Source organism: Myripristis murdjan, chromosome 23 (genome assembly GCF_902150065.1).
Source record: "Myripristis murdjan chromosome 23, fMyrMur1.1, whole genome shotgun sequence".
In the NCBI taxonomy this organism is placed as follows: Eukaryota; Metazoa; Chordata; class Actinopteri; order Holocentriformes; family Holocentridae; genus Myripristis; species Myripristis murdjan.
Window position 1 is genome coordinate 9,635,124 of NC_044002.1, and position 21,602 is coordinate 9,656,725.

The window sequence follows — 21,602 nt, forward strand, 5'->3', positions numbered from 1 at the left end:
GTTGTGAGGTCAGTGCCCCAAAAATGCTGGCTGGTACAAATCTGTTAAACACATACACAGATAGAAATGCTGCAGCCGCTGCAGTCAATAGTTCCTGGCCATTATTGACCATAATGAGGGCTGCTCCCCTGTCCCAGAATAGCCAAACCTCTGGTCATGTGTCCAAACGAATGGCATCAGGCATGGCTCCAACAGGTTACGTCCTGCTGTTATTACATCCATCCAACATCCAGACTCATACTTTCTATAAACAGGAGTAATTCTGCTCACAATTCTAATCTGTGATGTTTCCTCTGCTGATGTTTTGGATTGTCATTTTTACAAATCTAATTCACAAGCAAACCACAATAACAATTCACAATAAAAGCCATTAAAGTTGCTCTATTCTGACAAAACCTGTTGATTCACCCAACAAAAATGACCATTGTCTTATTCAAGAGATTAGGATAATTCTGTAACCATCTTTGATGATGCATTCCTCCTTTTACACTCCACCTCCTTAATAGCCCACCATGACTGGGTATGAACTAAAGCCTACATGCTTGAGAATCACATTAATTGTGTCAGGCTAACACTTAGCCCTAGAGCTGATGAATGCAGTGAACCTGCGCATTATAAAGGACGCACTCAAACACAGGCGTTCCACCGGCTGCTTTTACCATGGTGACGGCTGAAGCCAAAGACGTCTTGCTAATCCTTGGGATTTGAATGCCTTTTTGGAGTTCGCTGTGCTGCTTTTAGAAGTGTGCTCCACATACATGCAAATGGACAGGCACACACACGTACATGTGCACACACACACACACACACACACACACACACACACACACACACACACAGATGCATGCACACAAACAAACATCCAATCCATGCTTGCCATTACATTCCCTGCTTTGCCATTACCAACTAGCACACACATGCATGCAAACACACACACACACACACACACACACACACACACACACATACATACATTATGCTATGCTGAAATGTAATGCAGTAACATGCTTAGCCTGCATCATCCAGGTAGCCATGAATATTAGATATGTTCACATACATACAGCTTGACTATAACCAGCTGACATCCTGACACACACATACACACACACTGCTAGTGTAGCTATAGATTTACCCCTATTGATTCTTTCCATTCTCTTCATTTTGATTATGATGTGCAATTTTGTCGATGTACCTAGCCTACCTGATTTCAACCAAACCTGACATGTATTGCAGGGAACACATGTAAGATATGCCAGTGTGTTTACCTATAGCTGCAGCTGGAGCATGTCTTCATAACAGCATGCATATGGGAGTCACTCCACACATACCTGACTCTAGATGTAGAGCTGCTGATTGACACAAACACACATGCTCTCTCTCTCTCTCACATCACACATACACACACACACACACATAGTTATAGACATCTAAATGAACATGTAAGCTGCTTACCTACAGACGTATGGAAACAGATGAGGAATCCAGAGCTGGCGGTGTGTGTGCTGCAGGAGAGCTCGTCACTCTGTGCCTGTGTTCGTCTGTGTGTGGAATTGAGTTCCAGTCTCGCAGTCTCCCTACCTCTCCCTCCCCTCCCACTCTCTCTCTCTCTCTCGCTCTCTCTCGCTCGCTCACTCTCTCTCTCTCTCTCTCTCTCTCTCTCTCTCTCACTGCATCAGTAGTCCAGTGTGTGGCTCCGTCACAATGCCTGTGGTCACACCTCACTGAGCAAATTGTTCATTAGTGGAGACGCCCAGCACTGTGGACACTGGGAGGCAGAGTTAGGCGGACTACAATGGCTTATGAAAACACACACTTGCAAAATTACACATGCAGCCTTTGACCAGAAACACATTTACACACACAAACACACACAGACACAAACTCACAGCTCATAAATGTTGATGCAGCCATTTTCAAGCAATATTACCTCTATATTTAGACCAAGAATAACTAGCACACTTATTTTGAGCTTTTGGCTATGCATCCAAATGACCTGCTACTCTATAAACTGTAAATAATCATATCGTCCCCAGCTTTAGAACATATGTGGGCGATTCATCTGCATCCCACCATGCCATCCCACCCAAGCAAAGACAACACACCCCACATGCAATCTCCTACAAAACAGACATGAGGTTGGAGGGGTTCACCTTTGACACGGTTTGGAGCGGTCCATTTGTCAATCGGCCAGGGTCCCTTTATCTCTGATGACAATCTGAGATGTCCAATCAGAGGATGTCACTGTTTTGCACCGACCTTAGCACAACATTCCCCAGATCATTGCTTCTATGATCCCCAGGAATCTCCCAAATATAGAAACAATCAGAGTGCTCTCTGCCCAGGGAAACATAATTTCCTGAGTGGTGGCTGAGCCGTCCTGCCTGTGATGAAACCCCCTCCCCAGCACAGTCCCACCGGCACAGCCCAGATCACCTCAATAACGAATCTGACCTTGACTCTCCTTGCTATTCTTACCACCTTTACTTTTACCCTGGTGAGATAAAAGGCTAGTTTCCTTCCTGGCGTTCTTGCAACAGGGAGACTGCTGTGCTGCTTTTTCAGTATTCAGTGCTTGATCGTCTTAGGAAGAATAAATAGTTTTGGAAAGGAAGCTGCTTTCCATTTTTAAATGCATGTATCCGAGATACCTGAAATGGACAATCTATTATGTGGAACGGCAAAATTGGTCAAGAAGGAAAGTCATTATGCTAATAATGTTGAAGAGAATACATGTGTCAGCCCGGCATCTATCTGCCTTATCAATGTGAGGGAGAGGTGACACTGATGCAAAAGCAGCTTTATTTTAAGGATTATTAATTATTAACAATCCATTCACGCTTTGTTTGGTAGTTGCCATTTATTTTGCAAGAGAGAACAGATAGTGTAAAACATTTGGTCAAAGCTTGTTTTCAAGCCATATAAGGAATCCAAGCATTATTATAACACCAGGGCTTCTTTCCAGCATGCAGGGTTTGACTGGGAGCAAGAAAGGATATGAAAAGTAAAATTTCTCTCTATTCCCTTTCTGATCTCAGAACAAATTTAAGATTTTCAGTCTTATGCAATGAAGCTATGAATCGGGGATGAGAAAACTGATCCTAGGCCTGTGCCTGAGGACAGCCTCTACAGAGTAAGCGTGCCCTGATTAAAAATCTTTGGTCTAGTCCCTGCTCTGTCTTCATTTATTCATGTCATCATGCTGTTCTTAATTAATGCTAGTCCCTAAATTTATCGTATCTTTTTTTTTTTCCCCGAAAAACAAAAGTGAAGTATGGCTTAGTGCCTACAACTTCACAGAAATTTAATGTTAAACATCACACAACTTTCTCTGGAAGACCTCCTGCTTCCATTTCTGCTGGCAACAGTGACTATAGGCTTAACCAATAGGCTTTCAGCACACTAACTGGTGATTATTTGAAAACTTCCCATGGGAGCAATAGAGCTTTCAGATATAACATAATCAGAACCTTTCATCACTTTTCAATACTCAGTGTATTCAAGCGATCTGTGTATCTGGGAATGCGTGTGTGAGTGTGCGTGTGTGTGGGTGGGCGGGTGGATGGGTGTTTGCAAGCATGTGTGTTCATAAAGTCCATATGAATGTAGCACATCACTTGCACTGTGTTCCTGGAAAAAAGCTGTAACTTTTCTGGAGGCAAAAATAGACACAGCACAGTTCCAAGTATAAACATATGGAAATATATTTCTTATTTTCTGTTCTGTTTCACTGATTCCCTCCATGCTGTGCATTTATTCGGTCTCCAGTGCAGTCTTATGCATGAGGTACAAGAACGGCATTCATTGATCGTGCAAATATATTTGATGAGTGGTGAACTAAACAGCTCTTTCTGCAACTAATGAATATGAGCATGGACATCTTTAACGCTCACAAGAATTAATAACACTTTTGAGAACATTAAGGATGCTCACAAACTGTTTAATGCCACCCATGGCCAAGGCAAACAACCAGCACTCTATTCTGAGTTAGCCATGGATCTTAACACTGATACAGTCCTGCCATTCCTCATTACCAGACATGGACAAAACAAATCCACCTCTGACAAAATTACTGTCAGGTTCGCCACCATGAAGGAGAGGAGGATGATGTTTTAAAAAGGGACTATGATATGTACCAAGTTTGTTAAGCTGTTCAGATGATCTTGCTCTATGGAGGACGGTGGAATATGAGAATGGACGACACTGAGCTACAGCTTGCTGAGCAGGGACAACAACTGGAGAGTGAAACATCCATACTTAGTCTTTCTTAAGTTGTGTTTCTGAGGAAATCAGTCAGAATGTTTCAATCTGTTGTTGGACTCCATGTTTACAGCATCTCTCTTCCTCTTTCACTGTGCTGTGCTTCCTTACAGACCCACTCACAGTGGTTTTTCTTGGCTTTTAAAGGTAATCTCTGTCTAGGATTCTATTAGTACAGGATTATACAGTAATTCATTTGGTTTGGCAAGTGGGCAGAGGTAATGATTAAGTGCTGGGGAAGAGCGGATGGAGGCTCTGCTGTAAAAGAATAGCTCAGATCAGCTCATTTAAAAAAAAATGGAAGAAATGAACTTTAACGAGTTCATTTATAGGACTTGTGAACTGAACTTTGAGCTAGTTCTTGTGAAATGGGAAAATGCACAACATTGCTCTAATGTTGCCCATAGAAGCCAGTCAAGTAGCCCACTATAACACTACAAACTCAGGAAACCTCTGTTGACAGTGTCATGCACTTTTACACATATTCCTGGGTTATCAGTGTGACTGATGGCAGCCGTGTCTAGTGTGTTGAAGGGGCATTTCAGCTTTTCTCCGGTCTGGCTGGCGTCTTTAGGACACCGTGGTATAGATAGACATCACACAGGGAACGCTGTGTGTGTGTGTGTGTGTGTGTGTGTGTGTGTGTGTGTGTGTGTGTGTGTGAGTGTGTGTGAGTGTGAGAGTGTGCAGGTTCATATTGAAAGTCCTTTCCCTGTATTTTGCAGTGGCTCCAGCATCCGGAAGGTGCCAGACAATGGCAGATTGTGAAGGTCAAAAAAAGTTTCTTTGTTGGAGAGAAACAATGGACTCCATCAATAGTTTATTGGCTCTGCCATCTAAACAGACCCTTGCCTGTGGCCTTTTCACTGTCTTTTTATAGTGACAGTGAGGTCAGGGGACACCAGCTCTCAAACCCAGCCACAAAAATGCCTGTTTCTTACAAAAGGATTTCTATATTAAATGTTCGATATAGTTTTGCTTTTCATTATAGAAAACATGTGTTTTTGTCTGAGTGTGTGTGTGTGTGTGTGTGTGTGTGTGTGTGTGTGTGTGTGTGTTTGCCCATGTGCCTTTCACATGTGCTTTCATGTGCAGAGCGTGGCTACATGTCTGTCTGCCAGTATATGTTAGCATCTGTCAATATTTGCTGTGGTGGCTATGGATATGCAATGTGATTTGACATGATATGCTAATAATCTATGAATATTAATGAGGCTCTCTCACACACATGCACAAATGACTGCAAACACACTGAACCAACAGCCTCATGTGACTTTTTTTGTAATGCAATGCAGGTGTGAGACTCCGCAACGCATGAGCTTTTAACAAAGCTACAGATGTCTTTCGGTCTACATATGCCTGAGTGCACTGAAATAAAAGCCAAGTGAGGCCTATTATTAAATCAAGGTTGAGGTATGGAACTACAGCAGTGAGCCACAGTCACGGCATGAATATAACCTTTGAAAAGAAATCCATACAGGCAATGTGACAGGTGGGAAATCCAATACACACTTGTGTGGTCTCTACAACATCCCTGTTTATATTCTGAGTCTTGTGCAAGAGTAAATGATTAGTGTGCGTGTGCACATGTGCGTGTGTGTGTGTGTGTGTGTGTGTTCAGACACATTCCCTACGGATTGAAGATGGCTGATTAGGGCTGTTAGATGGGTAGTGGAGATGACCTTGGTGGGCAAAATCATCAGCATCTAACTTGAGAGATACACAGAGATGCCTCTGGGAGAAATCCTGCACCCACTTTAATTTGCTCCTTCCACAACAACAACAAAAAAAAGAAGAAAAAGAAAGAAAAAGTAACCACAAAGGCCTTATTTACTTCTAAAATCATTTCGTCCTGATCATCGTGACTGCAAGCACTCTATTTGGCGTTACCGATTAACAATATAACAGACTGATTAAAACACAAAATGACAGCTAGTGGGTTCAAACTGTGGTGGGATTTCAATGACATGTGTCTAGGTCCTGCGAGGAGTCTGTCTGCCAACCTTAATCAATGGGTATATGTTTAATACATTAGCCCTGTACCCTCATGGGGGATTTGACATGGCTTTCCATACAAATGAGGAAGATTGATGGGTTAAAGATAACCCCTTCCCCCAAGACAACAGGTGCCACACAGCGGCTGGAACAGGCTCTAAGCACATGATGAATGCAAATCTGAGGAGGGTGAAAGATGGAGAGGAAGACAATGTGACAGACCAGAGAGATGGAGGGAGGCAGAGAGATGGTCAGTTTGTGTGGTACAACTGTGACAGACATGTCGTTTTTGGGCAACACTCTTGTAGGTGTTGCATCAGCCTTGTTATTCCCGTATTTCTAGGGAAATCTGTAAGACAGAGTCCAGTCCGCAAGATGGTGATTTATTGGTAATTCATGATATTACACAGGTTAAGTTACAATGAGGTCAGGATTACCTAATTAAAACAAATCAGACTCGGCAACTTTAGCAAACTATGACGGATTTGCAAACTGTGCCTTCTGCGGTGCTGACACCAGATAAAAACACATTATGAAATAGCACAATATGAGCTTCAGTCCAGACTGCGGCTTGCCAGCCGTTCCTTTTACTATTGAAGGATTTCAAACCATGAGCAACTATAAAACCACATGCTTCAGGGTTGTTTTCTGTAGCTGTGTTTGATAGCACCCCAAGCAAACCACACTGTAGTTTGTGAGTTTGGAAAAAACTACAAATGCTTCAAACGTGTTTGCACCCTATGAGTGAAGAGACAGGAGAGCACACAACTGCCAAGGGAAAATGTGACAGAGGAAGGACTAAAGGGGAAAGACTGAGAGAAAAAAAAAAAGAGAGAGAGAGAGAGAGAGAGAGAGAGAGAGAGAAGGCAGGAAGTTACAATGGAATTTCCACACCCTGATGTGGGTGGACCCCTCATGCCCGGAGAACAGAGAGGGCACATTCCCTCCATCCCTCCTCCCCCTTCATTCCCTCCCTCCTCTCCTCTCTCCCATCCTTCTCCCATTGCCTGGACAATAGGGGCCACGGAGAAACAATGAGAAAGGGAAAGGCCAGGGGCATGTGTGAGAGCAATAAGAGGGGGTGGTCTGAGGTGCAGAGAGGGGAAGATGGGTGAGTGGAAGAAGTCAGAGGGGAGTGATGGACGCTTTTTTCTGTGAGTGGGGAGGAGGGGATAAGGGAGGTTTTTTGAAGAGGGGAATGTATAGGAACTCTGAGGAGGGGGGCTGAAGAGGGTAAAATAGGCATGAGGGGTATAAGAGAGAGAGAGAGAGGGGAGGCTAGTGTTGAGGGTACCACAGGGGCATGGCCTTAGGGGCGAGCGTTATGTTTTTGTAGGACTCAAACATTTATCTGCCTGACTGAGCCTGAAAGTGATCCTGCTGAGCCAGGCAAAGAAAGTCTCAGGCTCTGTCTCTGTCGCCAAATGAACACTATGCAGCAGCACACATACTGACACATACACACACACACACACACACACACACACACACACACACACACACATGCATGTAAAATGAAATTGTTAACAACAGCAAACAACTGCTGTCTAAAAACTGGTGGCATCAATCATGGAAAAGTGGCATCATCAAAACTACACTGACATAAAATGTAACCCACACACAAACATTCAGTTCGCAGACACAGGCACACACACACACACACACACACACACACAACAGAGCAACGCAAACAAGAGCTTTATACCTTGTTAGAAAAAGAAAAAACACAGCAAAGAATACAGACAAAACAAGCATTTTAAATGAAATCCATTGAGCCCTACCAAAAATTGCTGCTTATATTATGCATGCTAGACATTCACTGCCGTTATCAAACAAAAGGTTAACAATGTGGACACAGAAATGCAAACCAAATCTCATTAGGCAGCATGAAAAATTGGAAGCATGGCAATGTCAATGCAAGAGTACTAGAGAGGCAAATTAGAGAAAAAATAATAATTGCGACATGGAAGACAAGTGTGTGTCTGTGTGTGTGTGGGTATGTGTGTGAGTGTGTGTGAGTGCGTTTAAATGTAAATGACAGTGAATCAGAGAAAGACAGAGAAGGTGGGAGAGGATGTGATGACCCAAAACTGCTTCTGCTATTTTTGTGTAAGAGTGGAAATCTGATCACAAATCTGACAGGTATGTCATCATCTCACACACACACACACACACACACACACATGCACACACACAAACACAGAGGATACTGTCATGACAACCACTGTTCACACACAACACAACAGGCAAGCTACACTGAGTGGAATTCATGTGGATCACTTTGCTGAAATTTCGGGGGGAATTATCTGTGGTTTTAAGATAAATTTGATGCATCTGAAGTGAAGGTAGTGTACATAACCCACAACAGGATTCCAAGAACAGAGGGTATGGATTATGTGTAGGCTTTGACGGAGGCTTATAGGACCATAGCAGTGATGTTCAATGTTTGGGCTATTTACAACACATTTTACATGGCTAACAAAATTATTGCCATTCATAAACCACAAAACTGATGATTGGCTGTATAAAGCAAACGTTTCCCCAGGGACTATTTTCTGGCGGAGAGACCGTAACCCCTTGTCTAGACTGCAAGTGCAGCGTGAGCAGCACATTTAGCAGCAGCGAGTGCTCCGCCTGTGTGTCTAAACAGGAGGCGTTCAGGTACAGTGTTCAGCATAGGTCACCCGTGTTTTGGAAGCACCCAGAGCCAAATACACGATGACTGTAGCTGTTGTGAGTAAAACAGAACATATATGTTTGCGTGAGATGCGCGAGTAAAAAGTATCTGATATGCTTGAGGTCTAGACAAGGGGTAAGACTCCGCCCAGTTTCAAGTCAGCAAATCACACCAGTGCTGCTGCTTTTAGAAAAACTGATGTGGACTACTTTATTAGGGCGATGGAATACTCCTGTGAGAAAAGCTTGAACTCTCTGAGAGGTAATCTTCATGGTGTAGAGGAATGAATGGAAATCAATGGCTAACCAATGACATACCAATTTCTCCAACACCTGTTGCCTCAATAATCCATAATGCAAAGCAGCCACACAGCAAGTAAGCCCTGATCATAAAGAGATACCCACAAATTCACAAATTATTAGGCTAGCTAGTGAAATGTATATGTCCATATTCCCACCATTGATTGCAAGCAACAAGTTCTCGGCCCTTCTTTAGGAGGTATCTACAGAAATTCTGGGAAATGTTGCAAATAAGTTTAAGTAGGCTAGGGGAAGTGGGTACTGCAAAAAAAAAAAAAGTTAATTATAAGTCGTCATCACTCTCCTGGAATGCTCTGATAATATCTGCATGTGTATGAAGGCAACTGGGACAGCTTCCTCTTGAAAACAATGGCTGCAAACAAACCCTCTGCCAAAGGAATGGGTTTATGAGGGAGACAGGAGGACATTTTAGTGTCCTAACTCCACTGCTGTCTTTCTCTTTAGGCACAGACAGGGTCGCTGGCTGAGCCTGGGCGATTAAAACCAGACCCTGAAAAGAGACCCCTCCATCACACTGGCTCTCATTCTGTCTGAGGCATGTAGCAAGCTGCATTTTGTAGCAGCATGAGTCTCTAGCTCCATCTTGTGGCATGGAAACACCCTGCAGCTGTTGTTTAGTGTGGGCCCTAAAAATAGAACTTTATCACCTTGCAATATTTTCCAGAGAGCCAGTGGTGCTATTTAGATGAAGGCTGTGGAAGGTGAACATGCAACCCAAAATAGCCTGCTCTTTTAAACTGCTAAACAGCTTAGATCCAGACATGAACCAGGCTTAAGCTTCTTGATACAATGTATAAATGAATGTGATTGGAATACACAAACAATATGTAATTTTGCTATCTTGTTTCGTTCAGCCTTGCACTAACAGGCTGTCTGTTGTCACACATGTCCCTTACCAGGCAAACAGCGGCGATCTTCACATTTGCCTAAAAACAGGGATGGGCTGGGATCAGCAGCTTGCAGCCATGCTCAGCCTCGCTGCCCTTTTGCATCCGAAACCTTTAAAATGTTAATGGCTGTATGATTTTATGCATTGTTTTGCTAACCATCCATCACACTTAAAACATACAGCCCACCTCGACCACATAAACGAGAGAAATGCTCTTTGAAACGACTTCGGCACACGTTGTTTGTCTTTAGTTCAAAAACTGGGTCATTGTGGAGAAAAAAAAAAAAAACAAAACAGAAAAAAACATCGCTACGGTTGTTTGTTGTGATTCCTTACTCATATTATTTAGTGCATCATGTCCGAATGAGCAGCTTCCCTGGTGAATTTCAGTCGACGGGAGCGAGCAAAGCTGCACGTCGAGTTGTTGAGGGGATATGCGCGTTCACGGAGCACTGCGGAAGGGCTGCGAGGCGCTGAGACCGGCCGGGGGCTGACAGCATTTCCTCATCCGGCTGTGCTGGGAGCCGCGCCGACTTGTCAGACTCCTCTCGACGCCGGCACGGTGGCAGTTCTGACCGTCAATAGTCGTATTTAACCCGGACGCCTTTGCACATTTCCATCTGACAAAATGGGAAATCTGCAGTTCTCCAGGGGGTAACGGAATGAAATGAGTGCTTTGCTATTGCTTGCGTGTGAGGTGGCTTGAGGAGCTTGCATGAAAATAGGTATGCTGATCAGGAGTCATTTTATTTGGGATATAACCAAAATGTTACCACCTAACATGCATCACTGCTATATACCTAATAAAATGATAACTCTGCTCGACCTCTATGTTTGGCTCTGTCATTGCATGAGAATGGCTAATTTCCTGGTGTTACTAGGCTACATGTGCTGACCTGCCCTCTGACTCTGGTGATCTTTAATTTGTTCTAGACTGTCAGGGTCTGGTGGAGGAATGGCTGAGGAAGTCGACGAAGGACGCTTTGTAGTCCAGAAGATCAGCAAAAGCATAACTTATTATTACACACCAATCCAAACGTCAGGAGACCGGGGATTATGCCCTGCCAAAGAATTCCTTTCCACGGATCTCTGCCCTGTTTCATGCTCCACGTCCTCGGCTCCTTCCCTCTCTGACTCACCTCCCTCCAGCGGCTGCCTTCCCCAGTCCTCCCCCCAAGACACCTCATGTACCCCCTTGCTCTCAGACCCATGTTCTCCCACATCTGTGTCCTCCCAAACCACTCACCCCTCAGATTCCACGTCAGACTTCTCCCAACGTCCACTTCTTCTACTTCTCCCCTGGCTTGGTGCCCGGCCAGGTGGGGTGGCAAAGTACCGGGACGTCTACCTGGAACATGGCATTGATGTCCTCGTGGTGGAGAGCAGTGTTATGCACTTCTTGTGGCCTAGCTGGGGGCTGGATTACGGTTTAGAGGTCTTGCAGGTGCTGGAGGAGCCTTGCTTCGCCGGGCGCCCCGTGCTGGTCCATGCGTGTTCCATTGGAGGCTACACTTTCACCCAGATGCTCACCCACTTGGTCCAGGGACCAAAGAAATACGCACACCTGGCCCAGAGGGTTATTGGGCACATCTACGACAGCATGGTGGCTGGGACTCTGGAGCATATGGCAACAGGTGAGTGAGAGTGATCTACCCTGGATCCTCTGGGGCTCAGGTTTCTCTTGTGCTGGATATGTGTGTCAGACTTTTTAATAATTCATCAGCCAGCTGACCTACTAAGTGCATCATGTGTCCAAGAACTCTTTGGGTTGTGGTTTGTATGAGAGGATTTGTGCCATTATTCACATTTCATAAATCTGTGGATAGGGCTGTAACGATAAGGATATTTTCTTATCATGATGAATCAGCAACAAAGCAACATATGAACATTGACACTTTGAATTGGGGTCCAGACACAAACTGCCTTTGAACTCACAGCCAAAGGCCACCTGTGGGTTTTTGGGGTCTCTGAACATGCTGGTCCTTACCTTGTGTCTCTGTGACCTTCCATTCACCTATATCAAATTGACTTGGCCCATCCAAAAATGCGGTGATGACAATAATTAGGTCAACCCCAGGCCTGTCTGCAGACAGCTCATTTGCACATAGTCACAGTGTGATTCATGTCTCTTTTCCTCTTTTGTTGTTGTCACTCAGGCCTTGGCAAGACGCTGATGCCTCGTTTGGAGGGCTTGGTCACAAACGCTGCCATGCTTTACTTCTGGCTCTTCAAAACTCAGACAGCCGATTACTACAACAGCAGCCTCAGTGTTTTCCACAACAACCCTGTCACTGCACCAGCTCTCTTCTTTTTTTCTGAAAATGATGCTCTTTGTGACCCACTTGTACTTGAAAGAGTTATTGAACTGTGGAGGAAAAGGGGTGTTGCTGTGGAGAGCAGGAAGTGGAAGGAATCTGTACATGCAGCTCACATGCGATGCCACCCAGAAGACTATTTCTCTACACTGGAGAAATACTTGAATTCACTGCCTGTATCCCTCAAAGCAAAAATGTAGAGCACTGGAAGTATAAGAGTCTGGTAGGACTGGATTTTGAAACAAATTTTGCTATACAATCCAGTCACTACACATGAGATGATTCCATGGCCCATTTTGATCAGTTTAACTTTAATTAATTTAGCGTTTGACAATGCATTTCATTTTTTGAGAGGAAAAGAGATGACTCACTTTAGCTATGCCGTTTAACCCATCATGTTTTCCCCAACATGGGAACTTAATATAAAAGAGCACAAATTTCAGTGGCAACTGCAATTGCAGTTTTAGCTATTTTTAAACTGCGATTGTCTTTCTTTCATAAAGTATCCTGATTGATTTGTTTGTGTTATCTACCAATGTATTTGGTAGCAAAAATCAACCAACCCCCTTTCTTTGCCATTTCTTTTTTAAAAATCTTGTTTAGTTGCACTTGTAATACTATTGAAAGGAATTCAGGCCACTTTGAAATGCACTTATTACAATGGCACAACAGGAAATGCATTGCACACACATCACTTTTGAATAGTGATGAGCAAAAAACATGCCAAAATGGAAAACACTAACTTCATACAGTAGAATATAATATAGTTCAGTGGATTGCATCTCAAGGTCACTAGTTCTGATGTGATCTCAGCATTTTATTCATCAAAAGTAAATGCCCACTTATTTCAAGATAGAAAAGAAGTGACATGTAAAACAATGCAATGAAAATTTTATTTTTCATTTTGGCAGATAGTCCTATGATAGACTGGCGACCTATCCAGGGTGTTTCCCTGCCTTCTGCCCCTATCCCTATCCCTGCCTTCTGCCCCTATCCCAGGATGATTAGAAATAAGCAGTCATGGAAAATTGATGGATTTTGGCACATTTTTTGTACACTGCAAATTTAAAATATGTGCATTGCTATTCTTGTTCCATTGAAATCAATATGCATGAATTCCTCTCCATACTAACTAGTTCATAAACCGAGGCAGTAAAAAATTGTTGTTTTTTTTTTAAGCTCATTTACTTCGCTGCCCCTCAAACTGCATATACAGCTCTCTGAACTGCATGACTTGTTATGATTTGGAGCAAGGTCACCTTTAACTGATATGTTTTAAAACATAATGTGAAGCTTATGTCATGTGATGCTTCCTTGGCACAAGAACAATTTTCACTTGATACCAGAGATCTGGTTGCTCCGCAACATGTGTGAAATAAAATGCTTGTAGCTTGTATTACCAGTGTGAATTGTATTTTTCTTACCCAGCACATTTTTCAAAAGCTTTATTTACTTTACATTCACTTTGGTGCCTTGCTGGCAGGCACAAAGTTATTGCCTAAAAAGAAGAGGATATTTATATTAAAGCAGTAAACGTGGATTACACACATAAATATGGTTTATGATTAATAGCATGTCCATCAGCAGGGAATGCGATGGGGAGGGAAGACACTCTGTTACATATTTCACCACAAACTGAGCACATTAAGTAACAGTTTTGGCTGTACAGGACATCTTGAAATGAGCCCAAAAAAAAAAAAAAAAAAAAAAAAAAAAAGCTGGAGTCCTTCCAGTAGTTTTTCAGTTTTCTTTACATGGCTTAATGCTAGCAGGGACCCTTACAATGTCAACATTTTAATCATTTTGAGAACATGAAAAGGAAATCAAACTTCTTCTACCAATATTACAATGGCTTTTGTAAAAACACCTTTTTGTATACATTCAAAATGTCTCATCAAAACACACTGTGTGTGTCCTCGAGGCCTTATAAACATGCTGGATGCATTTCCTACCTCAAAAGACATTTGCAAAGCCTCATTCTTGAAGATGTTGAAAATTACATGTTCACAATGATGTGTGTAATATTTTGCCCCCATGCTCATGGTTTATTGGAAGTGCATGTTATGTAAATGAAACGGGGAACTGGTTTTCTTAGTGTGCACTGTAGTGATACTAGTAGTCACAAACTACTTTGGGTAGACTACCCAGAAGCTTTATATAAATAAAGCATGATGAAACAAAGGAACAAACAGGCAGCTCACACACTGCCGATCTCAAATTTACTCTAATTTATTGCATCAAAACCACTGTGACATTTCATGCAATCCTGCTCTTCATATAAACAGAAATGGGCAGAATAAAAGAAATGCAGTCCAGTAGTACAGAAATACAGTAACATTAATCTTTCATCATCTCCTTGAGGACAAAGTCAGGAACTAATCAAGTCAAGTCATTTTTACTGAGAGTATATAGATTAGATTAGATTAGATTAGATTAGATATGGTTCTTTAGTCCCTGGAGGGAAGTTTGTCTTGGTATCCACGTGCAGTCCACGGTCAAGACACATAGCAATTCATAACAATTAAAACGTATACCCCACATTTACAACACTTGTACACTGTACCACATCTAAAACACAATACAAAAGTAGAAATTCCCATAAAAAACCTCATAGAGGCCTCATAACAAACTGGACCTCAGTTACACTTAGCAGGAAACTGTTGGCGTCAAGAATCTTGATTGACATGGGAATTAGAGTTTTTAAACCAGTTCAGCTCACAAATGAAGGCCATAAACCTCTTCCCTCATGGTAAAAGCTTAAACTCAGAGTGTGTGTTGAGTCTGAAATTCTTCTGGGCCTGTTTGATCAGTGACTGTTCCTGCATTGCCTGAAGTGGTGGATGGTTCTTGGTACCCATGATTTTCATAGTGGTCTGTACCAAGTGACTAATTTGAGTTTTCAGCTGTACAGACAGGACGCTACACCATGCTGTCATTCCATATCCGATGATGCCCTCTATCACAGCCTGGAAGGGCATGAGCATAAGTCTCAGTCTGTGAAGGAAACAAACTTTGTTGCAGTCTAGAGCAGAGGCTTTCTACATTAATCTTCCAGCTGAGAGTATTATAAATGTATATTCCTAAATATCTGTATGAGCCAACCAAACAACCAAGTAACACAAACTATACAAAGCAAACACAACTGAGTGGTACTTTAAGCAGAGTTAAAAGTTGGTGAAAAGAAGTGGGTTTTAAGCAGAAATTTTAAGGACTCAATCAAGGTAGCAGGTCTAACAGTGGCAGTTTAGGCCCGACCTCTCTTAGTTTCAGCTGGGTTTTAGGAACAGCTAACAGCCCATGGCCAGCTTATCGGTGGATAGCTGAAGGCACATGCAGAGACAGGAGATTGGGTTTGTAGTGTGGTGATTGGTGCTGAAGTGCTCTAAAAACAAGATTTAAGATTCTTCATCTTAAAATGTGGTCTAAAACAAAGCGGTAGCCAATGCAGAGAGGCAAGAATGGGGGCAATAAGATCCCTTTTTCGAGCTCCATTTATAATCTAGGTGTAGCATTTTGAAAATATTGTAACTGAGATGATGATCGACTGATCCCCAAATAGAGGGAGTTACAATAATCAAAATGAGAGGTAATAAAAGCATGTATGACTCTCTCAAAGTCTGTGCGTGATACATAAGGCTTCACTTGTGCTAAAAGTTTTAGTTGGTAAAAACTGTTTTTTATGGATTCTGTCCAATTTTGGAACAACAAACCAAAAGTCTTTATTTGGCTTAGGAAGTCTGCATATCAAAGTACAGAGCTGCAGTGGTCCAAGATAAAGTTTAAGAAGCTGATGCCTGAAGCTGGAGAAAAAAGAGGGAAAAAAAGTGAATCAGGTTTTCACACTGTCACACTTTTATGATGGCTAGTCAATCCTTTCAGAGGTTATGAGCCTTTTTGTAATAAGCTACTCCCACTACCACACCCCCATTTGGCCAAAAAGTTAGCTACTTCAACCTTGACCCATGGCCCACCTCCTTTTCTATTTGATGTAATGGGGCAGCCATCAAACAACAGCAATGACGTTAACAGGTTGAATATATCACTCAATACAACCAGATGTTGTTTATTGAAGCTTTGCAGCCAGCAGATACAGAAAATGTATGTCTTTTGTCTTACAATATAGAAACAATAAAGCAAATTGAGGGTAAATTTAAGGGAAAATCGAGTGCAAGGGGTTAATTGTCATGAGGCATGGTTGTTGAGCCTATTTGACCATCCTCTGCCTGGTAACAAGCTTGAAAAGGCCATTTGTGAAAGCCATAGACCAAATCTGGCAGATAAGACCAACCCCCCTCCACCTGAACAGAGGGGGGTTGTGACTACTGTGTTTCTTGGTACAGAAACCTCCACCAGAAACACCACCTAAATGCCACTTTCCCTTTAACTCCTGCCTCTCATTGGCAACACATGACAGCACACTCACCTCTGTTAGCTGCACAAGTGAGCTATGAAGGTATTACAGACATTTGTAATACTTTGCCACAGAGTAATACCTCACAGTGCAGCTGAGTATGTTGGTATTAAGTTTGTGTGTGTGTGTGTGTGTGTGTGTGTGTGTGTGTGTGTGTGTGTGTGTGTGTGTGTGTGTGTGTGTGTGTGTGTGTGTGTGTGTGCAGGCAGTGACACATTCTTGAACATTATCCACATGCACTGACCATGCTGCCAACATGCTGAAGTCTATAGTAACTCATGGCACCAGAAGGAATCACATGCTACTCCCAGTACATGACTGTTTGTTCATTAGTGTGGGATCTTTGGAAGAATAAATCAGCTTATATCCTCAACAAGCAGTTTTGCTCTAACAAGCAGTTTTAAAGTGGAAAAAAACAAGGTTTATACATGCATGCATGCATGTTTTTTTTTTTTTTTTTTTGTATCAGAACTATGCATAGACGGCAGAGTTTCAACACAGGGCCAGTGTTTCCAAAGCCTAGATTCTTGACTGACATCTGCTGGAGAAAAAGCTGCAGTACACTTACAGAGTAGCTGAGCCCGCCCATCTACAAATACCTTGTTCACTATGAGTACTTCACACACATCTTTACACCTAAAGAATTTCTTTGGCGGGATTTAGACTGTGTGATTTATTCAAAAAATCTTGAAGCATTAAAAGTGCAAGCCCTAAGTCCTCTGTTTAATGCTTACTAGTAAGACCTAGATCATGTTGCAGCAACAACATTTTTTATGTTTTGGAAATTTTAATTTAATATCAAATATAATAAATATAAGATCAAAATATTAATACTGAGATATGGCTATTAACCCAGCCATCTAAATACAGAACTGACAACTTCATGCTCAAAATGATGAAAACATTACACAATACCTGGTATACAATAACTTTACCTTTTTTTAAGCTACATACTTTTACCCAGTTGTTTATTTTTTATTTGCTTGAAAAGGCTCAAGAAATGCGTTGTGGTATAATAAGATGATGGTTGCAGAGACCTTATTCTGTATTACAGTATATCTGGTTTTTAATATGGCAGGATGTCCATTATAGATATAGTTGCACAAAAAGTCTCTTTAACTCTTTGGTAAGTGGTGTGTTTGTTTCCGTTAATATGTCTGTAATTTGCCAGCCTCTATAGTCTACCTGACACAAGTGGACACTTCATGCACTTCTATGTTTCATGGTAGCACTGTAAGGTTACTGTTTCAAGGTTTGCAAAGGGACCTGCAGTATATTGTGTCTGTTTGAATACATGATGACTATTGCTGATACATTCTAGTATTACTGTACTGTACATGTAGTATTGCTGTAATAATCACATAATATTCATATTAACAATCATATTTTTGCATATTACTCTAGTTCTATTAATTTCCTTTTGCTGATGACAATGGTGTGGCACAAAGTCACCTTAAGTTTTTCAAAGCTGTGGTTTAACTGTGTAATTTTAAATTTGCCAAGAAAATTCAATAAACCACCCATTAAAACAAAAACATACAGCCAAACCTCATGGTTGACAAAAAATGTTTATTGCAAAGTTGATTACAAAGAGACACTTTTCATTTATTGCATCCTGGTTGCTGGTTAAAGGTCTAATTCTGTAGAAAGTCCTCATAAAAAAATATCCTTTCTATAAAAAAAACATTAGCAGTCACCCTCATTCAAACAGAAAATCTTGCATAAAATCACACTTGCATATGCAACAAAACCACTACTCTTCCATGTATTCAAAAATTACACACATTGCACATTACACAATGTCTACATACTAAAAATAAAACATTTCAAAATGTCAAGCAGTAACTTCTTGTCTTTGTACCAAAAACAAAGTTACACAAGCCTAACAAGTTATTGCACCTTAAGGGGGACATATGAACTACTTACATCTCAAGCAAAAGACCTAAGACTCAGAACAGAACTGTACAGTACTGGATATCAACTTGAAAACTGTGTTCTAATGTTTTACAGTACAATTATATGTGTCTCACTCCGAAGAGAGTAGTGATAGCAAGATGATGGAAAATGCCTCAGCAAAGATAAATGACATTGTTGATGATACTGCACTGTCAACTATCTGTAGCTATATTTGCGCTGCTGTATGACCTGTCATGTGTGTGAATCTGTCAGCAGACCTTCAGCTTGTCCTTGTTGAGAAGGAGCTTCTCCAGGTAGTGCTGCACCTTCATAAGACTTACATACATGTAACTGTCAGGGAATACGTCTTCACTGATTTCTGATTTTACTCTGGCCGGGACAGTACAGTCCATTGTCAGGGCGAGGGAACGCACCCTTCCCTCCAGACTGGAGACATCAGCCTGGATCTGGCTCACCAGCTCCAGGGCAGGGCTCTGCAGCTCGTTGTCCAGGAGTCCCAGGTCACGGCTGATGCTTGTGAGACCCTCGATAGAAGGAGAGCTGACTTCTACTGGCGGAGCTACTGGCAACTAAAGAGGAGAACAAGCCAAGGAATAGTGATTCCCAAAATGTGTTTAAATAAAGTACATGGTTTTACTTTTCATCTCATGATGCTACTTCATTTTCCATGGCACTGAAGGTAGTTGTTGTTGAAGGAAAGCTTCCACAATCATTTAAAAACTACTGAATTTACTGTTGTGTTTCTTTGACCATGACATGGCCAAACTTTAAGTGTTCTAGGAAATCTTAGAGTAAAGTTAATCTGTTGATCAAAGTACGTACAGATACAGTAATAGTGACTGAGTCAAACTTTTTCTACCTCTTAAAAAAAACAAAACCAATAAAAATAAACCTGTTAATTTGTAATATAAAATCTTAAAATGTACAAATCAAAAGCCTTGCTAGGTCTCCCAAGGTCACGATGATTTAACCTCACAACGCTCTGGCTCTTTGACCGCCCTCTGAGAAACTGTTAAAACATGCATACAGGTGGAGATAAGTGTGTGTACCTTTGTTCTGAGTTTCTTAATGTGGACCAGAGTGGTCTGAGCCATGTTTACTATACAGTGCACGGCATTCCTCATAGATTCTCCTTTTGGGGGAAGACCGGTGCACCCAGGCACCAGCATCACAACAGAGAAACAGATGAGGGCCAGAGGGATTTGCATCCTGATAGACAAAACAACACAAAGCACTGAAGATGCTCTACAAATGTCAGAATTATAATAAAACTTTGCATTTTTTTTCCAGAAGTTTATAGCTATACTTACAAAAACAGAAATAACCGTGAAATATTATGAACTAAACAATTATGCAAATGAAAGGCGGTTTTGCACATTAAAAATTTATAAAAAAGTAAATCTAATCACTTTCAGATGAGTGTTTGTAAAATTCTTACATTTTGAAGTTTATCAATAATGCATGCATTGTATCTAAATATAATATTTGCTTTGACTACTTGCTCAGAATTGAATATTACTTTTCTCTAAACTTCAAGTGTATTATTCTCACTCTTATTGTTATAATCTCCTTGCTATAGGTCCTGTGCACTGTAACACATCATAACAGAGCCTTACCTGTGTGTTGACTAGTGGCTGTGCTCCTGGAACAGCGAGTGACAGTGAGATGCTGCATGGCTCTTTGCACGGCTCTGTTTAAATAGTCTCGTCTGATTGACTCGTAACTTGGGTGAATCATCACAAGGTTTCCCTCCTGCCTTGGTCCACTCCACTCATCTCTCCTCCCCCTAACCAAACCTGAGCCTGACCCATACAGGTCAACCCCTCTGACGGCCATGGTGCAGGAGATCCTCATAGAAAAGAACAAGAATAGACAGATCATCATGTTCTGACTCACACACATTCTGTTCTTTTGCTTTTGTTTTCCTGCAAAAAGATTGTTTTCATTTAATCCTGTGTGCTTGATGACATAATCCTGTTTATAACCTCACAATTTAATCTCATGTTGTTCATGTTTTAAATGTTGGGAAATACATAGGCAGATTATTGTCTTAAATTAGCATTGGTGGAAGCCTACTAATGCCCAGCCAAAAAATGAGAGAGAGGATAAAGATACTTACCAATCAGGTAGAGAAGAAAATTATTTGTTATGTAGTTTTAAATTATATTTATGGAAATGTCAGCTCATCCAGTTTTTTATTTATGTGAAATGCATTTGCAGTACTTCAGATGAAAATGGAATTTGATGTCTTGCAGATTAAAGGGAAGGAAAGACGTGGGTCGTGATCTTTTTTCTTTTTCTTTTTTCTTTCTTTCTTTCTTTTTCTTTTTCTTTTTTTTTTTTTTTTTTTTAGATCCAAGAGCATATTGTCAACCATGGCTTTAGTCATCCATGGATTTTTTATGCATTTTTAAAATTTTTTCATTCTGTGATTGACATTGTATATAGCCTATGGTTCAAACCAAGAGGCTACACCTGTATTTTTTGTTCATGCCTTTGTCACTATATTTGTTTTTCGGTTTAAAGTTTTGAATGGGGATATGTCCCACCACTTCTTAATGAGAGATTGTTTGGTATTGTAGCTTGTAGTTATCATTTTAAAGGTGTGGATTTATCCACACACAGTTTGATTGTAAAGATGAAGCTTGCAGGCATTTTGCAGATTGTATGTTCAGTGCCTTACCTTCAATGGTCAGTTTTGGAAATGTCTATACTCATTGTATCGATAAAGCTGGGATGAGCATTGGCAGTGCATCCTATTGCTTACAGTGCAACATCTACCAGCTCAAACACTTCCAAAGTGGACCACATAAAAGCACAA

At 41.4% G+C, this 21,602-nt stretch overlaps 2 protein-coding genes across 3 annotated transcripts; one reads left to right on the top strand and one right to left on the bottom strand.

Moving 5' to 3' along the window:
• The first annotated feature begins 10,618 nt into the window (after positions 1 to 10,618).
• On the top strand, positions 10,619 to 13,412 carry LOC115354863 (uncharacterized). Of its 2 annotated transcripts, none has more exons than XM_030045355.1 (3): positions 10,619 to 10,863; positions 11,072 to 11,772; positions 12,295 to 13,412. In XM_030045355.1, the coding sequence occupies exons 2-3, from the start codon at positions 11,094 to 11,096 to the stop codon at positions 12,651 to 12,653; spliced, it is 1,038 nt and encodes a 345-aa protein (XP_029901215.1). In that variant the 5' UTR covers positions 10,619 to 10,863; positions 11,072 to 11,093; the 3' UTR covers positions 12,654 to 13,412. The 2 variants fall into 2 exon arrangements, with proteins under 2 accessions (XP_029901215.1, XP_029901214.1); XM_030045354.1 differs by having other exon boundaries at positions 10,619 to 10,792.
• Positions 13,413 to 19,008: 5,596 nt separating this feature from the next.
• lepb (leptin b) lies at positions 19,009 to 19,989 on the bottom strand. The gene is made up of 2 exons (XM_030046060.1): positions 19,831 to 19,989; positions 19,009 to 19,350 (listed from the first exon to the last, which is right to left on the bottom strand). The coding sequence occupies exons 1-2, from the start codon at positions 19,987 to 19,989 to the stop codon at positions 19,030 to 19,032; spliced, it is 480 nt and encodes a 159-aa protein (XP_029901920.1). The 3' UTR covers positions 19,009 to 19,029.
• Between the last annotated feature and the right edge of the window lie 1,613 nt (positions 19,990 to 21,602).